Source organism: Penicillium taxi, assembly GCF_028828555.1.
Source record: "Penicillium taxi strain IBT 34144 chromosome Unknown utg000005l_segment0_segment0, whole genome shotgun sequence".
Taxonomy (NCBI): Eukaryota; Fungi; Ascomycota; class Eurotiomycetes; order Eurotiales; family Aspergillaceae; genus Penicillium; species Penicillium taxi.
The window spans coordinates 2,393,720-2,414,755 of NW_026643207.1; the positions used below are offsets into that span (position 1 = coordinate 2,393,720).

The following is a 21,036-nucleotide window of genomic DNA, read 5'->3' on the forward strand; positions in this document are numbered from 1 at the left end:
CATTGATTATCCTTATTTTTGATAACAGCAACCAGCCTCTGTGCTTGCGCATGCTGGGTGCACTGTGTCACTGGGCTTACACTACCCCCGGTTGATGCGAACCTCATTTTTCATCAACTGCTTCGGCTTGTCCGATCACTTGGAGAAGAATTCCTATCTAACGCTGAGGAGGAAGATGCATGTATGCGTTTAAGCCTCTCTAAACCGGAATCTCTGTATCCGTAACGGCATTCACCAAGATAGTTCTCCCAGATAACTCCTTGGTTCAAGCAGATACTATGGAGTATATGCATAAAATCAAAATTTTGTGTCTCTTCGTTTCGGGCCGTTTTGAGTAGATTATGTAGCTATGATACTTCAAGGGGTAGTAGTAGTATGTATGTATGTACCACACGCGCGACCTCTATTTTATAGTCAACAAAAATCAAAAGGATGGATAAAGTTTTCTTTAGAAAAATAATAATAATAAAAATAAAAATACGTAAAAAAGAAATGGGGTGAGCCGGGATCGAACCGGCGACCTTACGATTAAATGACTCAAGTGAACTTCAGTCGCACGTTCTCCCAACTGAACTATCGCCCCACGTGATGTATTACATGTAGTGATTTTGCATTTATATTATTAAAATAGAGTAGAATGACGCGTACAAAACCCACAAACAACAGTATTCCAAGGAACCATCACGGGTGGTCGTTATATACTTATTAATTCATTGCACGTAAGTGATAGCTAGCTAACTGGTGCCACTAACCTTAAAAAATTAAGCCAAATAACATCCCGTAGTCAGACTCTAATTAATCACTTGCCTAACAAACATATTATGCAAACAAAACAAAAAGAGATGTGTTTGCTCACAAGCGGATTTGAACCGCTGACCTCGTGATTACTAGTCACGCGCTCTACCAACTGAGCTATGCGAGCTGGTTGGTTGAAGTTTCTTCAGACTTTTGATCCCATAACCTAGGCTTAGGTTTTACGTACTATTTACTATTTCAAATTCTTATAACTTCTATCTTTTACACATCCCCAGGACTTTCTATCCGTTTCTACCTGAATTAATTAATTCCAAGGCTGATTAGTAACGAGTTTAATATATTAGCTCAATGCCGTTTTCATTGGCATTAGGTGAGAAGGATAACTTTACTCTAGCCAATCGCATGTATATACCAACGTGCTGTAGTGGCTCTCGCAGTTGAGATGGATGTACCTTTCATAGATGTTTTTCTAAAACAACCATACTACCTAGGTAGAGATGGATAGTCAAGGTTATAAGCCTGATGAAGGAAAGCCACTATAAGTTGCTCTTCTGTCTTAGACGAATGCGTTCCATCGTCTAAGACAGAAGAGTCAGTAAAGACGGGACATCACTGTTATGAATGCATACTGTTCAAGGTTGTCGTTTGCGATGCACTCTGAACAGGGATTCGTGATGTAGTCTAAACCGGGATGTCGTTTGTCCGATATTCCAACAGTAACTAGCCTCGTGATCCCAGGTGCTTTAAGTCCAACTCAGGTTAAGACTTGACCGGGTCGTCAAAGCCAATTCTAAGGACCTACCATACCTAGGTATACATTTCAAGCTCGGGCCTCGGCAGTTGGTGGAAAAATTTACTGACAAACTGAAAAATGTGGGAATCATTGACCTGTAGATCCGTCAATAAATATGTGATTGATTGATGAATGCCCAGCGAACATTCCTAAGGTCTCTAATTAGCTACCTGAACATCCCTTATCTTTCTATAATCTCTCAGCACCGGTCCATTACCAGTCCAACTATCCTTGCTGATATCTAGTCGCCAACCAGACCAGGGATGAAGTATATGGCATTAAGGTGACCTTGGGATGAAAGGTAGAAGTGTATTCATATGCCCTGGTACATTTGATAATGGCAAACCTTCTCTTCCAGTGATGTGTTAGCTGGGGTAAGACTATGTCGCAATCAAAGTATTTGGTGATGAAACATATAGGCTGCCATTAGGTCGGAAGAGAAATGACTGTGACGCTGAGGTCTGTAGCCTTGGAAGTACGAGTAATCCAGGTAATTGTCTCAAGGTTGAATGTCTTCTGCTCTTCGCACTTTGTGTCTCTACCCTAGACCAACACTTTAAGTTATCACAGTCGAAGAATATAGGCGTTCCAATCAGTGGACATCTGTCCACTTCAGTGGCACTCTGGGCAGTGTGAGATATACCACTTTAAGAGGCTTAGACTCCTGAAATAAAATAGCTCAAATGGATGAGAGTTGTCCTTGGTAATTTGAAGGTTTCAACCCTTTGAGCATCTGACACACCCCCATTCGGATATGAAAGCAACAATGGTTATAAATACCGTCTTGTCAACTCTCATGCTAGATCCGCACTGCACAAGATCTTCTTAGTTTGAATTCGGTCTTAGGGTGCGATGTCCATGAGTACATCTTCTTCAATGCATGATTACTCGCCTACCCATATATGTAGTCTACCTATATTATATATGTGGTTCTCAGTAACCTAGGTTCTCGGCACCATGAAAGTTAAAAATATGCCCAGGAACCTGTGTAAAGATATCATACCACTAAGCTACCTATCTAACTATTGCCAGGTCCAGCCGTTTCCGTCAAACCTTAAAAATTTCTGTTGACCATATGTCTGTACGGCTGAATATTAATAGATGAAACTGTCGGTACACCAGTACCAAGTGTTGAATAGCTATTCGAAATGGTAGACAAGAGGCTAACGCCCACTTCTGACACCTATGACAGGTAACGCTTTATGCTCCTATGATATCTGTGTGTCCTTTGAAATGGTTGTAAAGTCTGAGTTTTCATTCTTGGTTTGCTAGCTATTATAAAGTAACGATTTGATCACATGACTGCTTTGTTCCATATTCCAACAGAAGCTACCTAGGTAGATACTAGTTAGTAGCTATCAATTGATTGAGAAATAACATGGAGATGTTCATGAAGTTGTTGGAATACAGTCGACCTCCATTTAATGGAATTGCCTTGGTGTTTTTTGTCTCGTTTAACTATAAGAGAATCATGTAGGAGGATTTTGGACGACGACAACATATCTACCGGCTCGCATAGCTCAGTTGGTAGAGCGCGTGACTAGTAATCACGAGGTCAGCGGTTCAAATCCGCTTGTGAGCATTTAATTTTTGCTCTATTTACGTTGAAACTTTTTCGTCCACACACATCTACCTCCTTTTTTTTAGAGATCTGACCATATACAGCCACAACCACATTTGAAGATATAATAATTGGGACAATTGAGATTTTTAGTAGTAATTGGTCCTTTCCTATCTATTTACTATGTAGTTTAATTGCTCTTGAGTCTTATTCACCTAAACGAAACATAGTTAAGCGAGAATTGGGTTCCACTGCCAAGCCTTGATAGTGCATGGATCCAGGGTTCCATCCAGCAAGCAGCTTTGGCCAACTAAATATAATTTGAATACGGCACTGACTAATCATCTACCAGCTCGCATAGCTCAGTTGGTAGAGCGCGTGACTAGTAATCACGAGGTCAGCGGTTCAAATCCGCTTGTGAGCATTAAATTTTTGCTTCCAGCAAGTATACACCCGCCTTATCCACCTTCAATGACTAGATGCGTGATTGCGGTCGTCTATGCTAATTTTTTTGTCTTATAGCTGTTATTTTCTCTCTCTAGAATAGGGGATAAATACCTTGACGTTGGAACTATCAGTTAAATCCACGATTGACATTGGATGTGATTTGATCGATATCTATGGTTACCAAGGAATAGTTGTAGATTAATTTCGAGGTGGTCGCCTCAATTGAAATCCCTAGAGAGCACTATTACTTCAACTACAACTCAATTGGAAGTACTGCAAGGACTTAGTGGCATAAATTGATGATGAGACCTTGGGAGTAACTTTGGGACTTGTTAGGTATCCTGAGGTCTAGGTACATAAGTAAATATCTACAATGGCTTAGGATCTATGGAAAGTGGCACCCATGCTCCATACAATCCAACATCAAACAGCTATTATTCTACAATGCAAGTATAGATCCGGGCTATCCGCAAATTATCGGGGTGTTTATTTCCTTTGATTTGAAAAGTATGATGATGAATTCAATTGACAATATGACAGAATGGCCATATCTTGAACAAATGCCGCTGATATTGGAGTGGATTGGAGATGGATATATTCATACAAAGGGTCAGAGTGTACGGATACGGGACATGTTTGAGGTAGGCTTCAATATTTAACGCTTGGACTCATTGGTAAGTGCCTCACTGGAATAAGTCAGCATTATACTACCAAAGTTGGGCTTTATAGGGATATGGTGCAACTTACATGTGAGCCTCCAGCTCATCGAGGTGCTTTCGTTGATCGCCGATCTTAGCCTTCAGGGTACGAAGCCTATTCACTCAATCGTCAGCAGATGTTCGAGATTGTTGCAGTGGGAGGTGTCTTACTTCTCAAGTTCCTTCTCACGGATGTAAAGAGCCTCCTGGGCAGCCTCACGCTTGGTGAAGGAATCACTACAATAGTACGTTAATAAAGGAAATCAGATGATGTCATCAAGAGAGGGAACAGTGGCTGAAGCATGAATTTGAGGTGAGTGGCCCCAAAGGATAGTGCAGGGGGCTATGGTTAGCACATACCCAGAGCTACGAGGGGCACCAGTGTCGCCCTCGGCCATACGGGGAAGAGCAACCGAGAAAGATCGCTGAGAGATGGCACGATTGGCAGCCATGACAGGCCGGGTGATTGCTTGGCGGAACATCATGATAATATTGGATTACTGAGAGCAGAGAGTGTGAGAAGAGAGTGAGGAAGTAACAAGGAACAGACGAATCTGGAACATGAGCTGTCTTGTAAGATGACGACACGTGCCAAGATATATGATCATGTGACCAATTACATCAGCGATAAATCGAAGGTCTCTCACTCGAATTCAAAGTATTAAATAGGCCTCAATAATTTTCTTTTATTATTATTATTATTATTATTATTATTATTATTATTATTATTGTAAGAGTGTAATGGGAGTGATTGGAGATCTAGATTAGTTGTGGCGTATCCTTTAGGTAGTAGAAGTAAATAGATAGTACTAGTACTCCGTACATTTCCCCAAAGTGAGGCGCACATACAATCGAGACCCACCGAATCACATAGAATAATGGACAACAAGAGGGTGTTGAGAGAATACAACTTCAGCGCAACTAGAGGGAAGCAAGATTCGATAGAAAATTAGAAAATAACAAAGTAGGGTAGTTTGATATGAAAATTAGAAGAGTTCGGGGGGAGTAATTTTCACTCTGTACCTCATTCGCCGTAAATCTTCCCAACGGACACCGCCCTCTTGTTTCCCCCCCTCTTCCCTCTTCCCATTCTCAACCTCAAACTTCCTCCTTCTCCTTATCATCCACTTCCATCCAAATTCCTACTCCCCTTTCCCTTTCTTACCAGGTAAGTAAGATTCTTGATGTTTTTACCTGATGCCATTTCCTACCCCCTTTCCCTGAACACCGCTTCATCACCAACACCCACAACCCACTTATCCACCCACACATACCGGTGTTTCGTTGGCAGTGTTTGAGGGGGGTTTGTGCAAGATTCGAATCGATAACAAAAATCCATCAATGTACCATCAGGATTATACACCTCCTCTTATGGATGTCAATCAATTTTCCTGCTTGTTTACACATTGGGTTGCCGCGACCGCTTCATTGTGGTTTACCCCCTCAAAACACGCACACCCACACGGAGACAGAGCCCCACGACATCGCGCTGTCAACACCGATCATCCACGTGGTCTCTGTAACAAGGGAGGCGAATAATGGACTGTGATCTTAGCCCCTTAGTGATGTCAAGTAAGACAAAGCTGAGTCCTAAGGGGGAGCACGGGGGCCTATTATCTCTACCCCTCCCGGTCGCTGGGCGATGATGTCGATGGCGTGATTCTACCACTCTCATCTTGAATATCTTATAGTCTATCTGGATTAATTAGTTGAAAGAGATAACTAACGATAAATCGTTTGATTTTTTCATAGAACCAATTTTCACCATGGGTCATGAAGATGCCGTCTACCTCGCCAAGCTTGCTGAGCAGGCTGAGCGCTATGAAGGTACACCCCCAATGATTTACCGCTTGCATTCGCTCCGATTATTGACAATTGCGACACAGAGATGGTTGAGAACATGAAGGTCGTTGCATCGGCCGACGTTGAGCTCACCGTTGAGGAGCGCAATCTCCTGTCCGTTGCCTACAAGAATGTCATTGGTGCCCGCCGTGCCTCGTGGAGAATCGTCACCTCGATCGAGCAAAAGGAGGAGTCCAAGGGCAACGAGTCCCAGGTTACTCTGATCAAGGAGTACCGTCAAAAGATCGAGAATGAGTTGGCCAAGATCTGCGATGACATTCTTGAGGTTCTTGACAAGCACCTTATCCAGTCTGCCCAGAGCGGTGAGTCTAAGGTGTTCTACCACAAGATGAAGGGTGACTACTTCCGTTACCTCGCCGAGTTCGCCATTGGCGACCGCCGTAAGGAGGCTGCCGACAGCTCTCTGGAGGCCTACAAGAAGGCCACTGAGATCGCCAACACTGATCTCGCCCCCACTCACCCCATCCGTCTCGGTCTGGCCCTGAACTTCTCTGTCTTCTACTACGAAATCCTCAACTCGCCTGATCAGGCTTGCCACCTCGCCAAGCTGGCCTTCGATGATGCTATTGCTGGTTCGTCTCCACCGTTGTGCATATACATAAGCTATGAACTAACATAAAATTGTAGAACTCGACACTCTTAGCGAGGAGAGCTACAAGGACTCTACTCTCATCATGCAGCTTCTCCGTGATAACTTGGTAAGTTTTCAATCCTCACTCGATTGATTCACCTATCTAACTGCTTATTTTTCTTTTTTCCTAAAGACCCTCTGGACCTCGTCCGAGGCCGAGCCTTCCGTCGAGGGTGCCACCACCGAGAAGAAGGAGGAGGCTCCTGCCGCCGAGGCCGAGAAGCCCGCTGACGAAGAGTAAAGAAAGAATGTTTAAAAGATTTTGATGATGGACTCACGTCCTTGAGGCGGATGGGACCGAGGAGTTTTTGCGCGATAGGGTTTCCGCTGCAGGGATCGAGTTTACACGGATTCAATAGGCGGCAAGATGCATGGATGATGGATTTTGATTCCTGGCGTTAGGTCTACGGAAGATTAATTATCTCTTCGCTCGAGCCCCTATTCCTTCCGTTGAGTGCTTCCCTATTTTCAGAGGGTGCTCAGAACTCGTCCCAGTCTTATCTTTTCGTTTCTTTCATTCTCCTTTTTTTGTCTACTTGCCTCTTAACTACCCCCTTCCCCAAAGAGTCCCCCTGCGCGCACTCTCCAATTTCCCCACCATACACACGGACAGACTTTTTTTTTTAAATCAGCTCCTTATGAGGACTACAATGCGGGCCTTCGTACCATCCCCCGATTTGGCTTTTTTTGACACTTATATTCCTTTGGTCTCTTATCGTATTCTTGCCAAGTGGCGTTTGATGCTCGCTAGAGGTTCAGATCAACTGCGGTATGTTTAATCAACTGGCTTCCCTTCTACTGCCATATTGGAGTATTCGGCCTTTGAAGTGATAGTGTAGAAGATCATCTACGGTACAATCGACATCTATGAGAATGGATATATGCGAACTAGACCTCAGGGAGCAGAGAGACATTAAGTGATCACACCTGCACTGTACCTCAGGTAGGTATTCCACCTACCTGAGCACCTTCCGCATTAAGATCCCATCTCAATCTTAGATTTAAGACAGTCAATGGAATTTAATCATGCGCATGGTTATCTTCCTATGGAAAGGACAGAAACAATAGCAACCTAGCCAAGTACGGACTACAATCATAAGCCCCCACCCTCGGAAACACCCGTGGATCTAGGCATTAGGCAGCAAATGACCACACCCAAGTTCAAGGTCACATGTGCAGATCCAAACCCCTTAAACCCATGACATCAGCTTCGTCCCGATGGATCTCAATCTCTTCCTTCCAGTTTATCCCATGGATCACACTTAACTCAACAGCAATTGAAAACCTACCTAGTCAAATCAGGCCTAGTAACAACCTAGAATAGTAAAGGTCCTGGCGGATCCACGGCTATGTACGCAACCGAAAGCAGAATAGAACAGTTCCCGAAAATATCCGAATAAGGGTTGCTGCATAGATCCAATCTCGATATTCTGCAGTGGCACACGCTTGGCTAGCAGGTTAATTTAGATTTTATACTGAGGTTCATTAGATTGTGGACTAGTGTAATAGTGTAATATAATACAGGAGATAAAAGTAGAGGCTAAAAAGACATCAGCACAAGTCTAGGTATATGCCTACTATCCGTTCTTTACTACTACGTGTATGTTCGGAGTAATCTTTGAACAGTTTCCATTGATGATGGATGATGAACCACCTCGCTTTTTAGCTGAATGCAAAGCTAAACAGATCGGAAGGGTATGATAAGCGCAAAGAAAAGATGGAAAAAAGGGTGGGGGTTTTAAGACCATGCACACGTTCCTGGGTATGACAAGAGAGGCAAGTTATGGTTATCAGAAACAGAGCTGCAGAAGAAGAAGAACAAGCGAGGTAGAGAAGAGAAGAGAAAAGTCTTTCTGAGCGGGTCAGTCCATGGAGAAGGAGGAAGGAGGAAGAGAAATGCAGGGGGTAGACATGTACAGTTGATCGTCTCTGACAATCAGATGGAGGGAGAAAAGGGAGAAGAGAAGTAAAAAGGTAAAAGCAATAAAAATGGACTTCTCTGGAAGGGAAAAAAAAAAAAAAAAAAAAAAAAACACAAGAATCCCGCTTGAGATGCTTTTCAACTTTCCACGCTGTCCTGCTGTTGACCGTGACCATGACCATGCAATTTCTGATGAGGACGAAAAACAAAGTTCCTGTGCGGGCTCCGGTAAAGAAGTTCATTCAATCAAATAGAGTCTAGTCCCGGTCCCCAAAACGCCCAAGGTGCTATGCAACCGATGATAAAAAAAAAGAAAAAAAGTACAAGGTGAAACAAGCCCTCAAAAATTGCCGCTGAGGGAAAAGAAGAAAGGGTTAAAAAAAAAAAAAAGGGAGAGTGGAAGAGACGTGTAGAAAGAATATTGGATAGGGATGAGGGATAGGGGAATGAGGCAAAAAAGGATAATATGAACAGCGCAATGTCATGGAACGCTGATGCTTATACATGTCACACATGACATAAGGTCGTTGCCAAGACATCAAGTGGCGGACCACTTGACAAACTCAGGTATGCGATGATGTCACGGATTATTCATGGTCCCCTTGAGTAAACAGGTGGAAGCATTCGGTTGTTCGGATGAGCAAGGTGGATACGAGACATTGATGTGGAGAGGGTGAAAATAGATGGGCCACTCGAAGCCAGTCGGGTGGCCGATTCAGAGCAAAGAAATGGCAAAAGAATATGGAAAATATCGACATGGATCAGCTAGTTTGAACGCGAATGTTGTTTGTACGAGGAATCTGCTTCCTCATAGAAACTCGAAACTCGAAACTCGAAAATCAGTTGCTTAATCGTGAAATCTTCCGGTGAAAGGAAGTGAGGGCGAAGAGAGGTAAAGATATGGATAGCATCGGTGGCTTCCCAAGAAAAACTCCTGCTGTGTGTAAAAAGAAAAAAGATGTATCCACAGAGTCGAAGGATCAAGGCGTTCTTTGATCCTGTATGTCCCCCGTCTGTTTGCTGTTTGCTGTTTGCTCCTTTGAAACGGTGAAGCTATTTCTGCGCTTTACGCGCTTTCGTACTCCGCGTCATTTCGCTCTTAGTCATGTTGCGAGTGAGACCGCCGATGTAGTCTTGTAGAATTTTGTTGTCTTTTTCCAACTTATCGTGATCGGACTTGACGGCGTCGATTCGCTCTGCGAGGGCTTGAAGAGAAGATTGGAGAGCCTTGGCTTGCCTATTTACCGTTAGATCCAAATACTTGTAATATTACCCTACTAGATCAGAGATAGAAATAAGAAAACTCACTCTTGAAGAGTTTGCCGAGCTTCCTTGCCCAATCGTTCGAGGTCGGCAGAATTGCGGCGTGGACTCATTGCACGAGCGTCGTCAGGAGGGAATTCCTCTTCTTCAATTTCTATTTCAGGGTGATCTCGGGGAACCAGTATTGATGCACTGGGTTTACGACTCGCCATGCGCGGGCGTTCGGGGCGACCTCGGCGGTCACTGTCGGCGTCGGATATAGAGGAGGAAGAGGAGAGAGAGGACATATGCATGCGACCACTGGGTTGAGGCAGGGTGTCCACGGGCAAGGCTTCGGTCATTTCGGTATCAGACGCCATATGTTATGATAAATGCAGAAGTTGAAAGGGTGGAATTTGACGAAGTCCAGCGTGGCGACTTGGATGAGACCGTATTTTTATCGTCAGAAGAGGTCGGTTTTCACGACCACAGTCGACCCCTAGCGATGTACCCCAGACGCAAAGATCTGTGTTATGCTTAAGGGAGCCACCGGGCGTCCAAATAAAGTGTCGTGGATTGAAGGCTGAATCAGTGGTTGTATCGGAACCACTGTATGTTTGATGGCGTAGGGGGCGGGGATAATGATGACCAGTTTGCCGAGTACGGGATTTTGAAAAAAAGCGATGTGTTTGTGTGTAGGAGAGAGAGGACAAGAAGTTGATCAAAGGGGTGGAAAAGAGAAAGAAAGTAAAAAAAGGTCAAGAGCAAAAAAGGATTAGGGTCAAGCTTGAGAGGGGTGGGAAAAAGGATGGTATCGGTGTTACCCAGAAAGGAACCTTGGAAGGGAGTACGGAGTACCTAGTAAGTACTGACCAGTGGTTTTGGGGCGCAGTGGTTGAAGTGGCGGTTCCCAGTGGTACCTATGGGGTTCTTCCCAAGCATTGACTATCCTAACACCATTTCAAGTAATTCAAAAAAAAAAAAAAAAAAAAAAAAAAAAAAGACAGAAAAAAAAAAAAGAAAAAAATAAGTCTGGTTGGGGCAAACAGTGATCGGCCTCACTCCTCTTCTCGTAATAGCGGCCATATAATTACAGGTACGGAGTACTAGTACTACTATGAACTAGTTTGAACGGTTGAGAATGAAATACAGAAATACGGAGTGTAGTAATAATCAGACTAATTAATACGGAGTATTGAACTATATGATATAAGAGAAGAGTAAATTTAAGACACACAATAATTAGAAAGATTCAATAATTAGAGAAAAGGGAGACGAAAAGAGGGAAAGGGGGAAATACCCATTAATACACCGCTCTTACTCTTAGGGCAGGCAGCTCCGCCCTATGAACCAATTGAACTTCAAGCATTGAACTCCACCGCCATGAGTTTTTTACCGAACCTTAATGAACACGTATTTCTACCGTTAGCGTTAGCAACTCCCTTTTTTTCGTGTTCCTTTTGACTTTGATCCTCATTCAGCCTCATATGAACTATAGAATATAAATTATAAATAAGAAATATAAATAAGAAATATAAAATACAAAATATAAGATGCAAAATACTTGACAACTTCCCATATCCACCCGGTATATGGGGCAGTCAGGGGAGAAAATATACGCGCTATGCAGTGTCGATCGAGCCGCAACAAGTAAAAATGACGCAATTGCTTCTATCATGTAAATCTTGTTCTGTTTCATTGAGAAGAGAAATTCCTAGAGAATTAAAAGAATAAAATGGAGGTAAGCATATATCATACCCACCAGCTATGTAACTAGGTAATGGTGGCAACATCTACTCGTACATACAAGTAAGTAATCAGCCTAGTAATCTCATCAGGGATAATCCTTCGCAGCCGAATCTCGTGATATCAAATTACAACAAAATACACAAACAGGGAAGGCAGATAGAAGCTTCGAAGGGAGCCCACTAATGTAATACTAAAACAAAGAAATCAATTCTAACTCCCAAAATCAAGTGAGCCGATCACTAGTATGAAGATCACAATCTGCTCCGTGACTATTAACTAGGCATTACATACATTACATTACAGGCCCTCGCTACAGGGCCGACACCCAAATGGACTAATTCTCCGAATTCCTTCAACCTCTCTTCTTTTATCAACAACTTTACCAGAAATGCCTCAAAATGATAAAGAACTCGAAGACCAGATCATTAAAGCCCTTGAATCTCTCTATACTTAATTGAAACCTGATATTGCGAAAACTGCGTGAGAATTCGCGGTCCCTGGCAGCCGGCTTCTTCGGCGCTGGCATAGTAGACAATTGCTATCTGAATGATAACATAACGGTCGTAAGCTTAATTCTACATATGGATTAGCTCTTTTTGAATAAACCAACTATTTTGATAAGACAGAAGTATTCATCAATCGAGGACAAATTGAAATTATGGTAAATTCGATTATAAAAGAGGCCCATTCAGGCCCAATAACAAAACAACCATATATCAGCGAACTATTAAAACGTTTCTGAAACATCATCCCGAATACTATTGTCGACACCGACAAGTAATTGAAGTTGAACGAATTACTCTTGATAGAATTATGGTTAAGAGGCTGTCTCAAGGCTATAAACACGTTATGACAGGATATAGGATTTGTCCCAAAGATATTTGTGATTTCGACGAAACTAGCTTCCAAATTGGTCTCTCATAAGATCCATGGATCATCTTAAGAGAGCGCAAGAAGAAACTATCCAATCGTTCTACCGTAAATCGCGAATCTATCACCTGGCTTAAAAAATAAAGCGGGGATTTGATCAAACATAAGCTATTTGGACGGCACATAACGCCCGATATAATAATTCTCGTCGATATACACAAACCACAGGCATCATTACTTCCGACCAAGAAAATATAAAGCTAAAAAAGTATAAACTCTGTGAGAAAGTTGATCAAGAGAAGATATGACGAAAGTGGAAGATTCAAGAAGGTACTGGTCGAGATCAGGAAACATAGAAATTGTCGTAAGAATCGATTTTTTGTGGTTTCATTTAGTCACTAATTCATACCCTTCTTGCATCAAATAAATAAATAAATAAATTTACTGATTGTTGGTGGTTATATTAAGGGTGGTTGTAGAAATTTGGAAAATTAGTCCACTTGGATGTCGATCTGGTTAGGAAGTGTAATTTATGTAATGTATGTAGGTAAGGTCCGGTTATAGTTTTATGGAGTACTCCGTATTGGCCTCTAACAGAATCCTAGGTCAGATTTTAACTAGTTAACGGCAAACCTGGTCACTGCCGCGGGTAGAGGACTACCAATGCGCGAAAAACGTTTGGTCGATCCATTCCCTTGGGCTCTAATCCTATTGACGGGATCGGAAAAACGACAGTGAAACAGAAAAACAGGGCTTGCTGATCTACATCGCTCCACCTGGGGAAGGGAATGGAAGGTGAGGAATGTCGTCAAGTTGATGTTATTGTTGACTGAAAACGGAAATGTCATGTTATATAGCGACAGCTGGGACGGAACAGGTACGGATATTCCTTGATGATCCACGGATCCTTGTAGGCTGAATAGACTTATTCCTTCCGGAGTTGTCCTTATACTACGTCAAACTATATATAGTAAAAGGAAAAGAAAGAGAGAAAGCAAATAAGAGAACAAAGAAGGGTGTTCTTTACAAGGATGATGGAATCATTTAGTTAGTAGTCAGTACTTGGTATAATTCCGGGGATGTGATTCCGAGGTCGCACCAGAAGCAAGAAGGAAATTAGTCTTCCTGCTGACTCTAAGGAACCCCGCCCTAATTCCTGTAATATCCATATCCATCCATATCCTCAAATGTGACCGATCGGAAATATTCCTAAATCTTCCCTTACTCCACTATCAATCATGTTTGGTAGCAAACTGAACAGAACCAGTTGCATCCGTTCCTACACCCCGCCTAACGCTCAGGCCGTACACAGGTACTCCGTTACTCCCTCGTGGAATGGTTCCACCTTATTTTCATGCTTGATGTTCGGGGCAACTGAGACAAGCCATTGAGCAACGTAAGCCGTCTCCGCTAACTATGTGAAGACTATAGTTTGGACATACCATATACTACTAACCTTTTACCTAGTAGTTTACTCTACTTAGTAACTATTACTACCTCTCTCTTTTTACCTACTCACTTAGATATCAATCCTATTGCAACACACAAGCCCTATGTAGCAATCCATTACCGTACCTAGGTACTGTAAATACTAAACCCACATCAAATCCACTTATCTTGCGGATGGCGCGCGTGGTTTGGGCTAGCGCGGGTGGATGAAATGCTAAAGAGATCTTCTTCTTAATATTACTGGTTCTTATATTATTCCTCGCGGACTCCCCTCTTTCCCGTACGAATTTATATTTTTTTTTTACCTCTCCCGTTCTGTTATCGCACTATTGAAAAGTATAGGTTTGAATTATGGATCTTGGGAACTTCGAAACTTAGTTCATCATCTTCGGAGCATCGGAGTGTTTCCGTCTTTTCATACTAGACATCATTTTTATTCTCTAGTGGGGAGGTCATATGCCCTTCCTTAGACCGATGATTGCTAGTAGTTTCCTAGTACACGTTCTACCCCTCCGCCCCACGCGTTAGCCTTGGAAATGATAACCAAACATGCCACTGAGATAGCTGAACTGAATTTGAGTCATATACTGAATCATCATCATACCTATGTAGAGGAAAATAAATTAAAAGTAGTAAGCATCTTATGGAGTACGGAGTAACTAATTACCTAAATAAATACATAGGTAAGTAGGTTCGTACATACCATTAAAGTACTGTGTAGATATAATTAAATTTGTAATTGAAGTGTCCACGGGTAATACCTAAGTAGGTAGCTCGGCCCCGAGTAGTACTAAGAGCCTCTCAGCCGTCGCACGAAGGATTCCCCATGACGACCTCAACATTGCACACCGAGCCCGGGTTTCGTGCTTTGATTGGAAGATTTCCGCCAGATATCATGTGGAGCATAAACTAATTCCGGAGTGGAAGCTTGGCTACGCAACTAAGGTTGAGACCGAGACTACCGTTAATGATAATGATAATATTTTGTCAAAAACGTCAGAGGATTTCAGAGATCTGCCACTGGAACAATGCTCGCAGCACAGCGACACCCCCAGACTGGGTTTCAACAGTACGGCCACGACCACGATCATTAAAGTCACGCGGAACACCGTCACTAGTATTGATCTCATCCACATCATTGCGGTAATCAAGCGCATTCGCGGGAAGGGTGCTACTATTGACAATCGCTTCGGAAACAGTATCATCAAACGGAAGACCCCACCACATGCCGAATTTCCCCTCATCGTCGCGAGTCATGAGTGCCGCGCGCGCATTATGTTCAATCCAGAGTCCATATGCACGACACCGCTTTAGATGGCGGTTGTAAACTTTGCTCCAGTCGTCGTCAGCATGGGGCCTGCGTTTCTCGCCAGCGAGAAACCGCTCTTCATACGGCCGGAGTGGCCGGCAAAATTCTGCAAGATGATGGAAGAATATGCCCTTGAATGTCTGTCCGTTTTGGGAGCAGCTTGCATGTGAGTCGCATATTTCTTCGAGTACGCCGCCGCGTCCGAGCCCGGACCATTTCTTTGATGAGATCTGCGGCCAGCCGGTAGCGCGGAGAACTTTGTAGATGAGCTCGTGGCCGTCGCGTAGGTAGATTTGTGAGCCCGTCGCTAGCCAGAGCCCTCTTAGCCCACTGAGAATCACCCCTTGGTTGTAGGTGTATACCATTTTGTTTAGCACGTCACACCGCCCGGAGCCAGGATTTGATGAACCACTCCAGTTACTGATGTGAAAGCCGTCAGCGTATAGACCACCTATTCCGGTCATGTTGGATTTAGTGAGCCAGGAGTAGGCATCGACGGCTGCTTTGAGGTGAGTTGGGTTGTGTGGATACTGATCTTTGTGATCATGATCTTGTTGGACGAACGGCGCATCAATAGGATCGCCGGGGAAGTACAAGTACATGCCGATGCTCGCGGATATATAAAGCTCGTTTGTAATGGCGTTCTTATAAGGAATCAGGTTCGGGTTCCAGATCATCCCGCCGTCGCAGAGCGTCTTGTCCCAACCAGCCGCTGCGATCTCGTAGAAGATCCGTGATCGGTGTGCGGCCGAGTGACGAAACTGCGTACCATACCACTCCTTATCCGAGCTCTTCTTCGACCGTGAATAGTGCAGGTCCGTGTGTAGATCCTGAAACTTGACATTCTCCAGCCAGTCCAACACCACCCACAGCATATCATCGTAGGCTTGGTTACGTAGACTGAAAGCGTTTTCACCGAAGTAGAAAGTCATTGTCTGACTAAAGAACTCATTGACGGTGTTTTCAAGTGCAACGAAGGCTGGCTCATGCAATTGATCCGCGTCCACGATGTCGAGCGCGCTAGAAGTGTAGGACGACAATGTCGCGACAACGTGCGTTCCCAGAACAGCAGCGGTCCAATCGATACTAGTCGGCCACGTGCCAAGCCATAGCCTGAAATAATTGTCTTGCATAACACGGAGGGCATTGAGAAGGTTCTCCAATGTCTCCGCAGGAGCTGGCGCTTCCCAGATCCACGGCTCTGCCGCATGACTGTCGTCGAGATCGGGGGCACTCGAGAACTCATCCGCTACATTCACAGAGCTCTGGTCAGCAGCCACAGTCTCTTTTAGGGGTTTCTGAACCGGGTGCACTAGTGCACTCGCCGCAAACAGAAAGGAAAGAAGAAAAATCAAACACATCGAGACCCTTGATAAGCCGGCAGGAGCGCGGGCCATGGAATGAAAGGCCATCACGTCTGGTGAGGGAGCCAGAATTTTCAACTATGCACTGTGGATCCCTCTTCTATAATAATAATCTAATCACTAGGACTGTAATGCGCTCCAATCGATTAAGGATTTCGACAGCCTCAAATGCGGGGAAATGGAGAGAAGAGGGGGTTAGATTAGTCACCCGCGACCCACTCTAGTTACTTCTGTCCGCTGAATGGAGCATGAACCATTTTGATCCACAGATTAAGATAGTATGAGGAAGCGAGGAATTAGTGGCACGAGGGTAATGGAGAGGGGAAAAGTCATCACGAGAAGCCATACATGGGCTCTGCGCCACGGAAAGGTCGTGTGATGCAGTGAAGGGGCCGTGAAGCTGTACAGCAAACCTTGGAACCTTTGGGCTAGTAGATATCCGATTGAGCTATTATTTTTGCGTGGGAGATTTGAGCCGAAAGCTCATCCTAGTTCATTCGGGAAAGAAACAGTCTCATTGGCCTATGTTTCACCCATACAGCATCTGTATTTTGTATCTTCAATACGCCGGATTATTCGTCTCACCAGTTACCCATATCGAGAATTACAAGGCTCACTTGAGTCACCAGTTATTAATAGGACCTCGGGCATGCCACGATTCCAAGGTTCGCATCACTACACAGATCGCGCATTGACTATTTTGACGTGCCTCAAAATACGCTCCATTGAAATCGTATATTTTGCGTTTTTCGTTTAGGATTAGATCTTCTAAGAAATATGGTCATATCTTGGACCGCGGTTTATTCATATCAATCTTTCAGTTCTGAATTTGAAGTCAGCACCCAGTACATGAGTTCGTTAAGCCGTTTAAATATGGGCATACCCATTGGAAGCATAAATTAAGTCGCCGACGCAGGCCGGCGAAACCGGGATACCCACGGGTTATCCCTCGTCCATGATCCATCAAGAGAGTCGTGAGATGGTGTGGAAAAGGAGAAGATGGAATACGTTGTGGTGAGATGATAAAGGCGAGAAATTGTATCTTCGCTCAAAAAAAAAAGAGAACAAAACAAGTCATAGCTTGCGGTACCTCGCAAGTTTAATTGTCACCCTCAGGGCTGCGGCTGCGATCCCGGCCACCGCGAGATCCCTTCGTACCCTTAGTATCCTTGTCCTTGCGGGAAGGAGGAGGGCGGATAAAGGCGTAGTCCACTCCAATGGTTTTTTCGAGAAGTTTATAGCCATTCAGGTTCTTGATGGCCTCGCTGGCCTCGGGAAGTGTCGAAAATTCAATCAAGGCGTATCCCTAGCGAATATATGTTAGCCGTTTTTATATTAGTAAGCATTGGCAGATTCAAACTGCGACAGACCTTGACATAACCTGTGCGACGATCAAGGGGCAGGTGGAAGTTCTTTATCTCGCCGTATTCTGCAAAGAGCTCATTCACGTCCTCTTCGGCTGCCTCTTCGTGAATGTTTGACACCATAACAATCCATCCTTCGATACTGCGCACAGCGACAGCGCCCGTTGAGGTGTGGGGGTCAAATTCATTGGTAGGCTGCTCGGGAGCTTCACCTCCAACGGGAGGGTCGACTTCCATTTCATTGGACATGATTGTATTCTGGTCGGTCTTATTTCCAGGATACCTGAAAAGTCAATATGTGGAGCTTATTGAATTTGAATATTAAATAGAGATTGTACTCTATTGTTTGAACAGGCTGTGGATGATTTGATGTTATTGTGAAATGGAAAAGCTGTGGGCTTGCACGTCTTCTACGGTATCATTTTACCGCGACATACCGCCTAATAGTGCTTGAACCTCCCAATTCACCGCCTTTATTTACTGCCTCAGGCCTCAATCCTCTTTTGAATTTCTTGATCAACTCCAGGATATTTGAGCGATCTGAAGCCTTAGTGTAAGATAGTTTGGTTCCATAGCTCAGGGGATTGATTGAATTCCAATAATATCATCTAGTTCTACTTCATTACGTACCGTTGAAGACATTATTAGATTCCCACGTGGTCAAACTATAAATAACCTTGAGTCAATTCCAAGGTTTATGCATCCTGTCATTTCTGATTAACTAATTTCTCTCCAGGGCTGTAATTACTGGTAGTTGGCATTGGTAAATAAAGGCATTTTACTACTAAGAGTGTCTTTCTTAATCGTCATAATGTTTGAGTGCCACGGCATGAGTACGGGGAGACTTGAGGGATCAGAGTTGGGATCGTGATTTTTATGAGTATAGACATAACAAGATCAGAAAGGGCAAGCTCTCGAGGAATCAATAGGTTGAGGTGCGATGAAATGAAATATGGCCGTTCATATCCATCCATAATATGGTAGAAGAGAAAGCTGAAAAGAAAGTATCTATAACTTTCAAGTAATGTACAGGAGATGATACTCAGAATACTTGATTGTGGCAACATGAAACTAGCAAGCCTGAGGAGACTTGCAGGTACAGTCTGGGCTTGTAAATTTATGAGCGTAAACATCATAGGACCAGGGATCTGAATGAGAATAAGAGACCATATTCGATAATATCACACCAGTTAACGAGTATCATAATAAACGACACTGGGAGAAGTTTGATGAGAAGAAAACGAGAAAAATGAATGGGATGAGAATGAACTTGTACTTTTTGAAAAGAAGAAACGTGACTTCAAGCTTTAAGCATCAATTGTAAGCGTCTGGGCCATGCTGCAGAACTAAATTTGACTTTACCATACCGAATGCTAATCGGAGTCCATGAATGGTCTGGGGTTGCACTGAATTGAGCAATTATCAGACTCACAGTCTAATATGTAGAAGAGAAACGGTTGACTTGAGAAATGGGCAGAACCGAAGTATCCCCCGTAAGAATCAAACAAAACTCTTGACACGAAGTTTTCAACGCGAAGTTCTTATTATAAACATTCACTCTTTTGCAACAAAACTCACGAACTTGACTCACTCTTGGTAATTTACAACCATCACATCCCAGCAACATTCTACAACTTCTCATCATGTTTTGGCTCTGGTACGTCCCAATTGAATCCTTGAACAAATTCCAGATAAGCTAGAATCTGATAATCAAACAGCCCGGATGGCCTGTGCGACTGCCATGAGCAAATACACTCGAAGACTCCGGAATCCATCGGTCTCGTTTTACTGGATAAAGTGTCAGGTGAAACAATCGACCTATGCGGAGAGAATACCATACTTGAAGTGACATTCGACATTGTCACAACCAATATGGTCCTCAAGCAGAAAACACACGATCCAAGACTCTGGCCTTCAACACAGCACCAAATCACCTTTTGTCTCAACCCAAACAATAGTGAATTTGTCAATCTGGAGGGTCTCGAGGACAACTCGCTTTTGCTCACCATTAAGCTCAAATCACCCATCTCCCCCAAAACCACAGTATTGAAGATCAAAACGCTCGAATATGGATTCATCAATGACCGGATCGAGAGTCCCCTTTCCCAGAATCTTCTGAAATGCCATGGAAACGACAAAATTTTGCTACTTCGATTCCCGGAACGTCGAATCCACTCCCAGAAGACTGTTGCTTTAACCCTCCTGACCTATCGAGAAATCGACTCCACAATATGGCATCGAATTGTTACTAGCAAGAGGCTTAACAAGATCTCAGGACTCAATTGGAACCGAATGAAGAAGAAGACCAATTTCAAGGAGACGATGTTGGAGAGAATGAAGATCAGAGCAAAGCCAGATTATTTTTCACGCAAGCAGAAAACTGCCAGGCCTGAGTCTCTCTTTGGAATTACCAATGGAATTGGGATTGAGGGCTTTGCAGGACTGGTCGATGCTCAGCCTATTGGTTGGGGTGGCGTTCTTCCTGAGGAAGTCTTGCCTGGTATGGGATTTCCATAAGCTGATATTCATAGTTTGAAAGGAATTGAAACCCGAGGAATTCAACAAGGCTGTCACCCAAAGATTTAGTACACATATCCCTTACCTCATCACGTGTTCTAATGCTACTTGATACTTTGAGCAAGCCCAGCTCCATCATAATTTGATAAAATGATCTCTCAGATCAACAAATCGTAACTTTACAGTAGAAGAAGAATAGAAAGACCAAACAGACTGACGGATCCCAGTACAGCGGTTACATGAGACACCAAGCTTTCTGTGAAGTGGGTTAGCCGGAAGAGGCAGCACTAGCAATCCTCCATACAACATCGGGGACTGTAAGGTCCCGAGGCACTGGCTGAATCGATTTTGAAGGTATCAGTGACAAATTCCAGAAAGGATAGATAGCCTTAGATAGTAAACATGGGTAATAGACAAGTACCAAAAGTAAGCGTGAAAGCACCAGGACGTCTTTGAAGATAGATAGATACAAGCTGGACTAATGAGGTCTACTGTATCAAAT

General features: G+C 43.6%; 6 protein-coding genes across 6 annotated transcripts; 2 read left to right on the plus strand and 4 right to left on the minus strand.

Annotated features, from left to right (window-relative positions):
* Positions 1-4,212: 4,212 nt before the first annotated feature.
* N7495_008230 (uncharacterized protein) lies at positions 4,213-4,737 on the minus strand (the record flags this gene model as incomplete). The annotated part of the gene is made up of 4 exons (XM_057210881.1): positions 4,213-4,243; positions 4,305-4,370; positions 4,427-4,492; positions 4,616-4,737. 4 exons carry the CDS (start codon positions 4,735-4,737, stop codon positions 4,213-4,215), a joined length of 285 nt encoding a protein of 94 aa, XP_057060424.1.
* A 1,284-nt stretch (positions 4,738-6,021) lies between these two features.
* Positions 6,022-6,990, plus strand: artA (14-3-3 adaptor artA; the record flags this gene model as incomplete). Its single annotated transcript, XM_057210882.1, has 4 exons — positions 6,022-6,082; positions 6,142-6,690; positions 6,746-6,816; positions 6,883-6,990. The coding sequence occupies 4 exons, from the start codon at positions 6,022-6,024 to the stop codon at positions 6,988-6,990; spliced, it is 789 nt and encodes a 262-aa protein (XP_057060425.1).
* Positions 6,991-9,723: 2,733 nt separating this feature from the next.
* Positions 9,724-10,292, minus strand: N7495_008232 (short coiled-coil protein; the record flags this gene model as incomplete). The annotated part of the gene is made up of 2 exons (XM_057210883.1): positions 9,724-9,907; positions 9,979-10,292. 2 exons carry the CDS (start codon positions 10,290-10,292, stop codon positions 9,724-9,726), a joined length of 498 nt encoding a protein of 165 aa, XP_057060426.1.
* Positions 10,293-14,976: 4,684 nt separating this feature from the next.
* On the minus strand, positions 14,977-16,686 carry N7495_008233 (putative glycosyl hydrolase; the record flags this gene model as incomplete). Its single annotated transcript, XM_057210884.1, has 1 exon — positions 14,977-16,686. The coding sequence occupies one exon, from the start codon at positions 16,684-16,686 to the stop codon at positions 14,977-14,979; it is 1,710 nt and encodes a 569-aa protein (XP_057060427.1).
* Positions 16,687-17,752: 1,066 nt separating this feature from the next.
* On the minus strand, positions 17,753-18,266 carry N7495_008234 (RBM8 family RNA-binding protein; the record flags this gene model as incomplete). Its single annotated transcript, XM_057210885.1, has 2 exons — positions 17,753-17,959; positions 18,024-18,266. 2 exons carry the CDS (start codon positions 18,264-18,266, stop codon positions 17,753-17,755), a joined length of 450 nt encoding a protein of 149 aa, XP_057060428.1.
* Positions 18,267-19,660: 1,394 nt separating this feature from the next.
* N7495_008235 (uncharacterized protein) lies at positions 19,661-20,534 on the plus strand (the record flags this gene model as incomplete). The annotated part of the gene is made up of 2 exons (XM_057210886.1): positions 19,661-19,674; positions 19,736-20,534. The coding sequence occupies 2 exons, from the start codon at positions 19,661-19,663 to the stop codon at positions 20,532-20,534; spliced, it is 813 nt and encodes a 270-aa protein (XP_057060429.1).
* Positions 20,535-21,036: the final 502 nt, after the last annotated feature.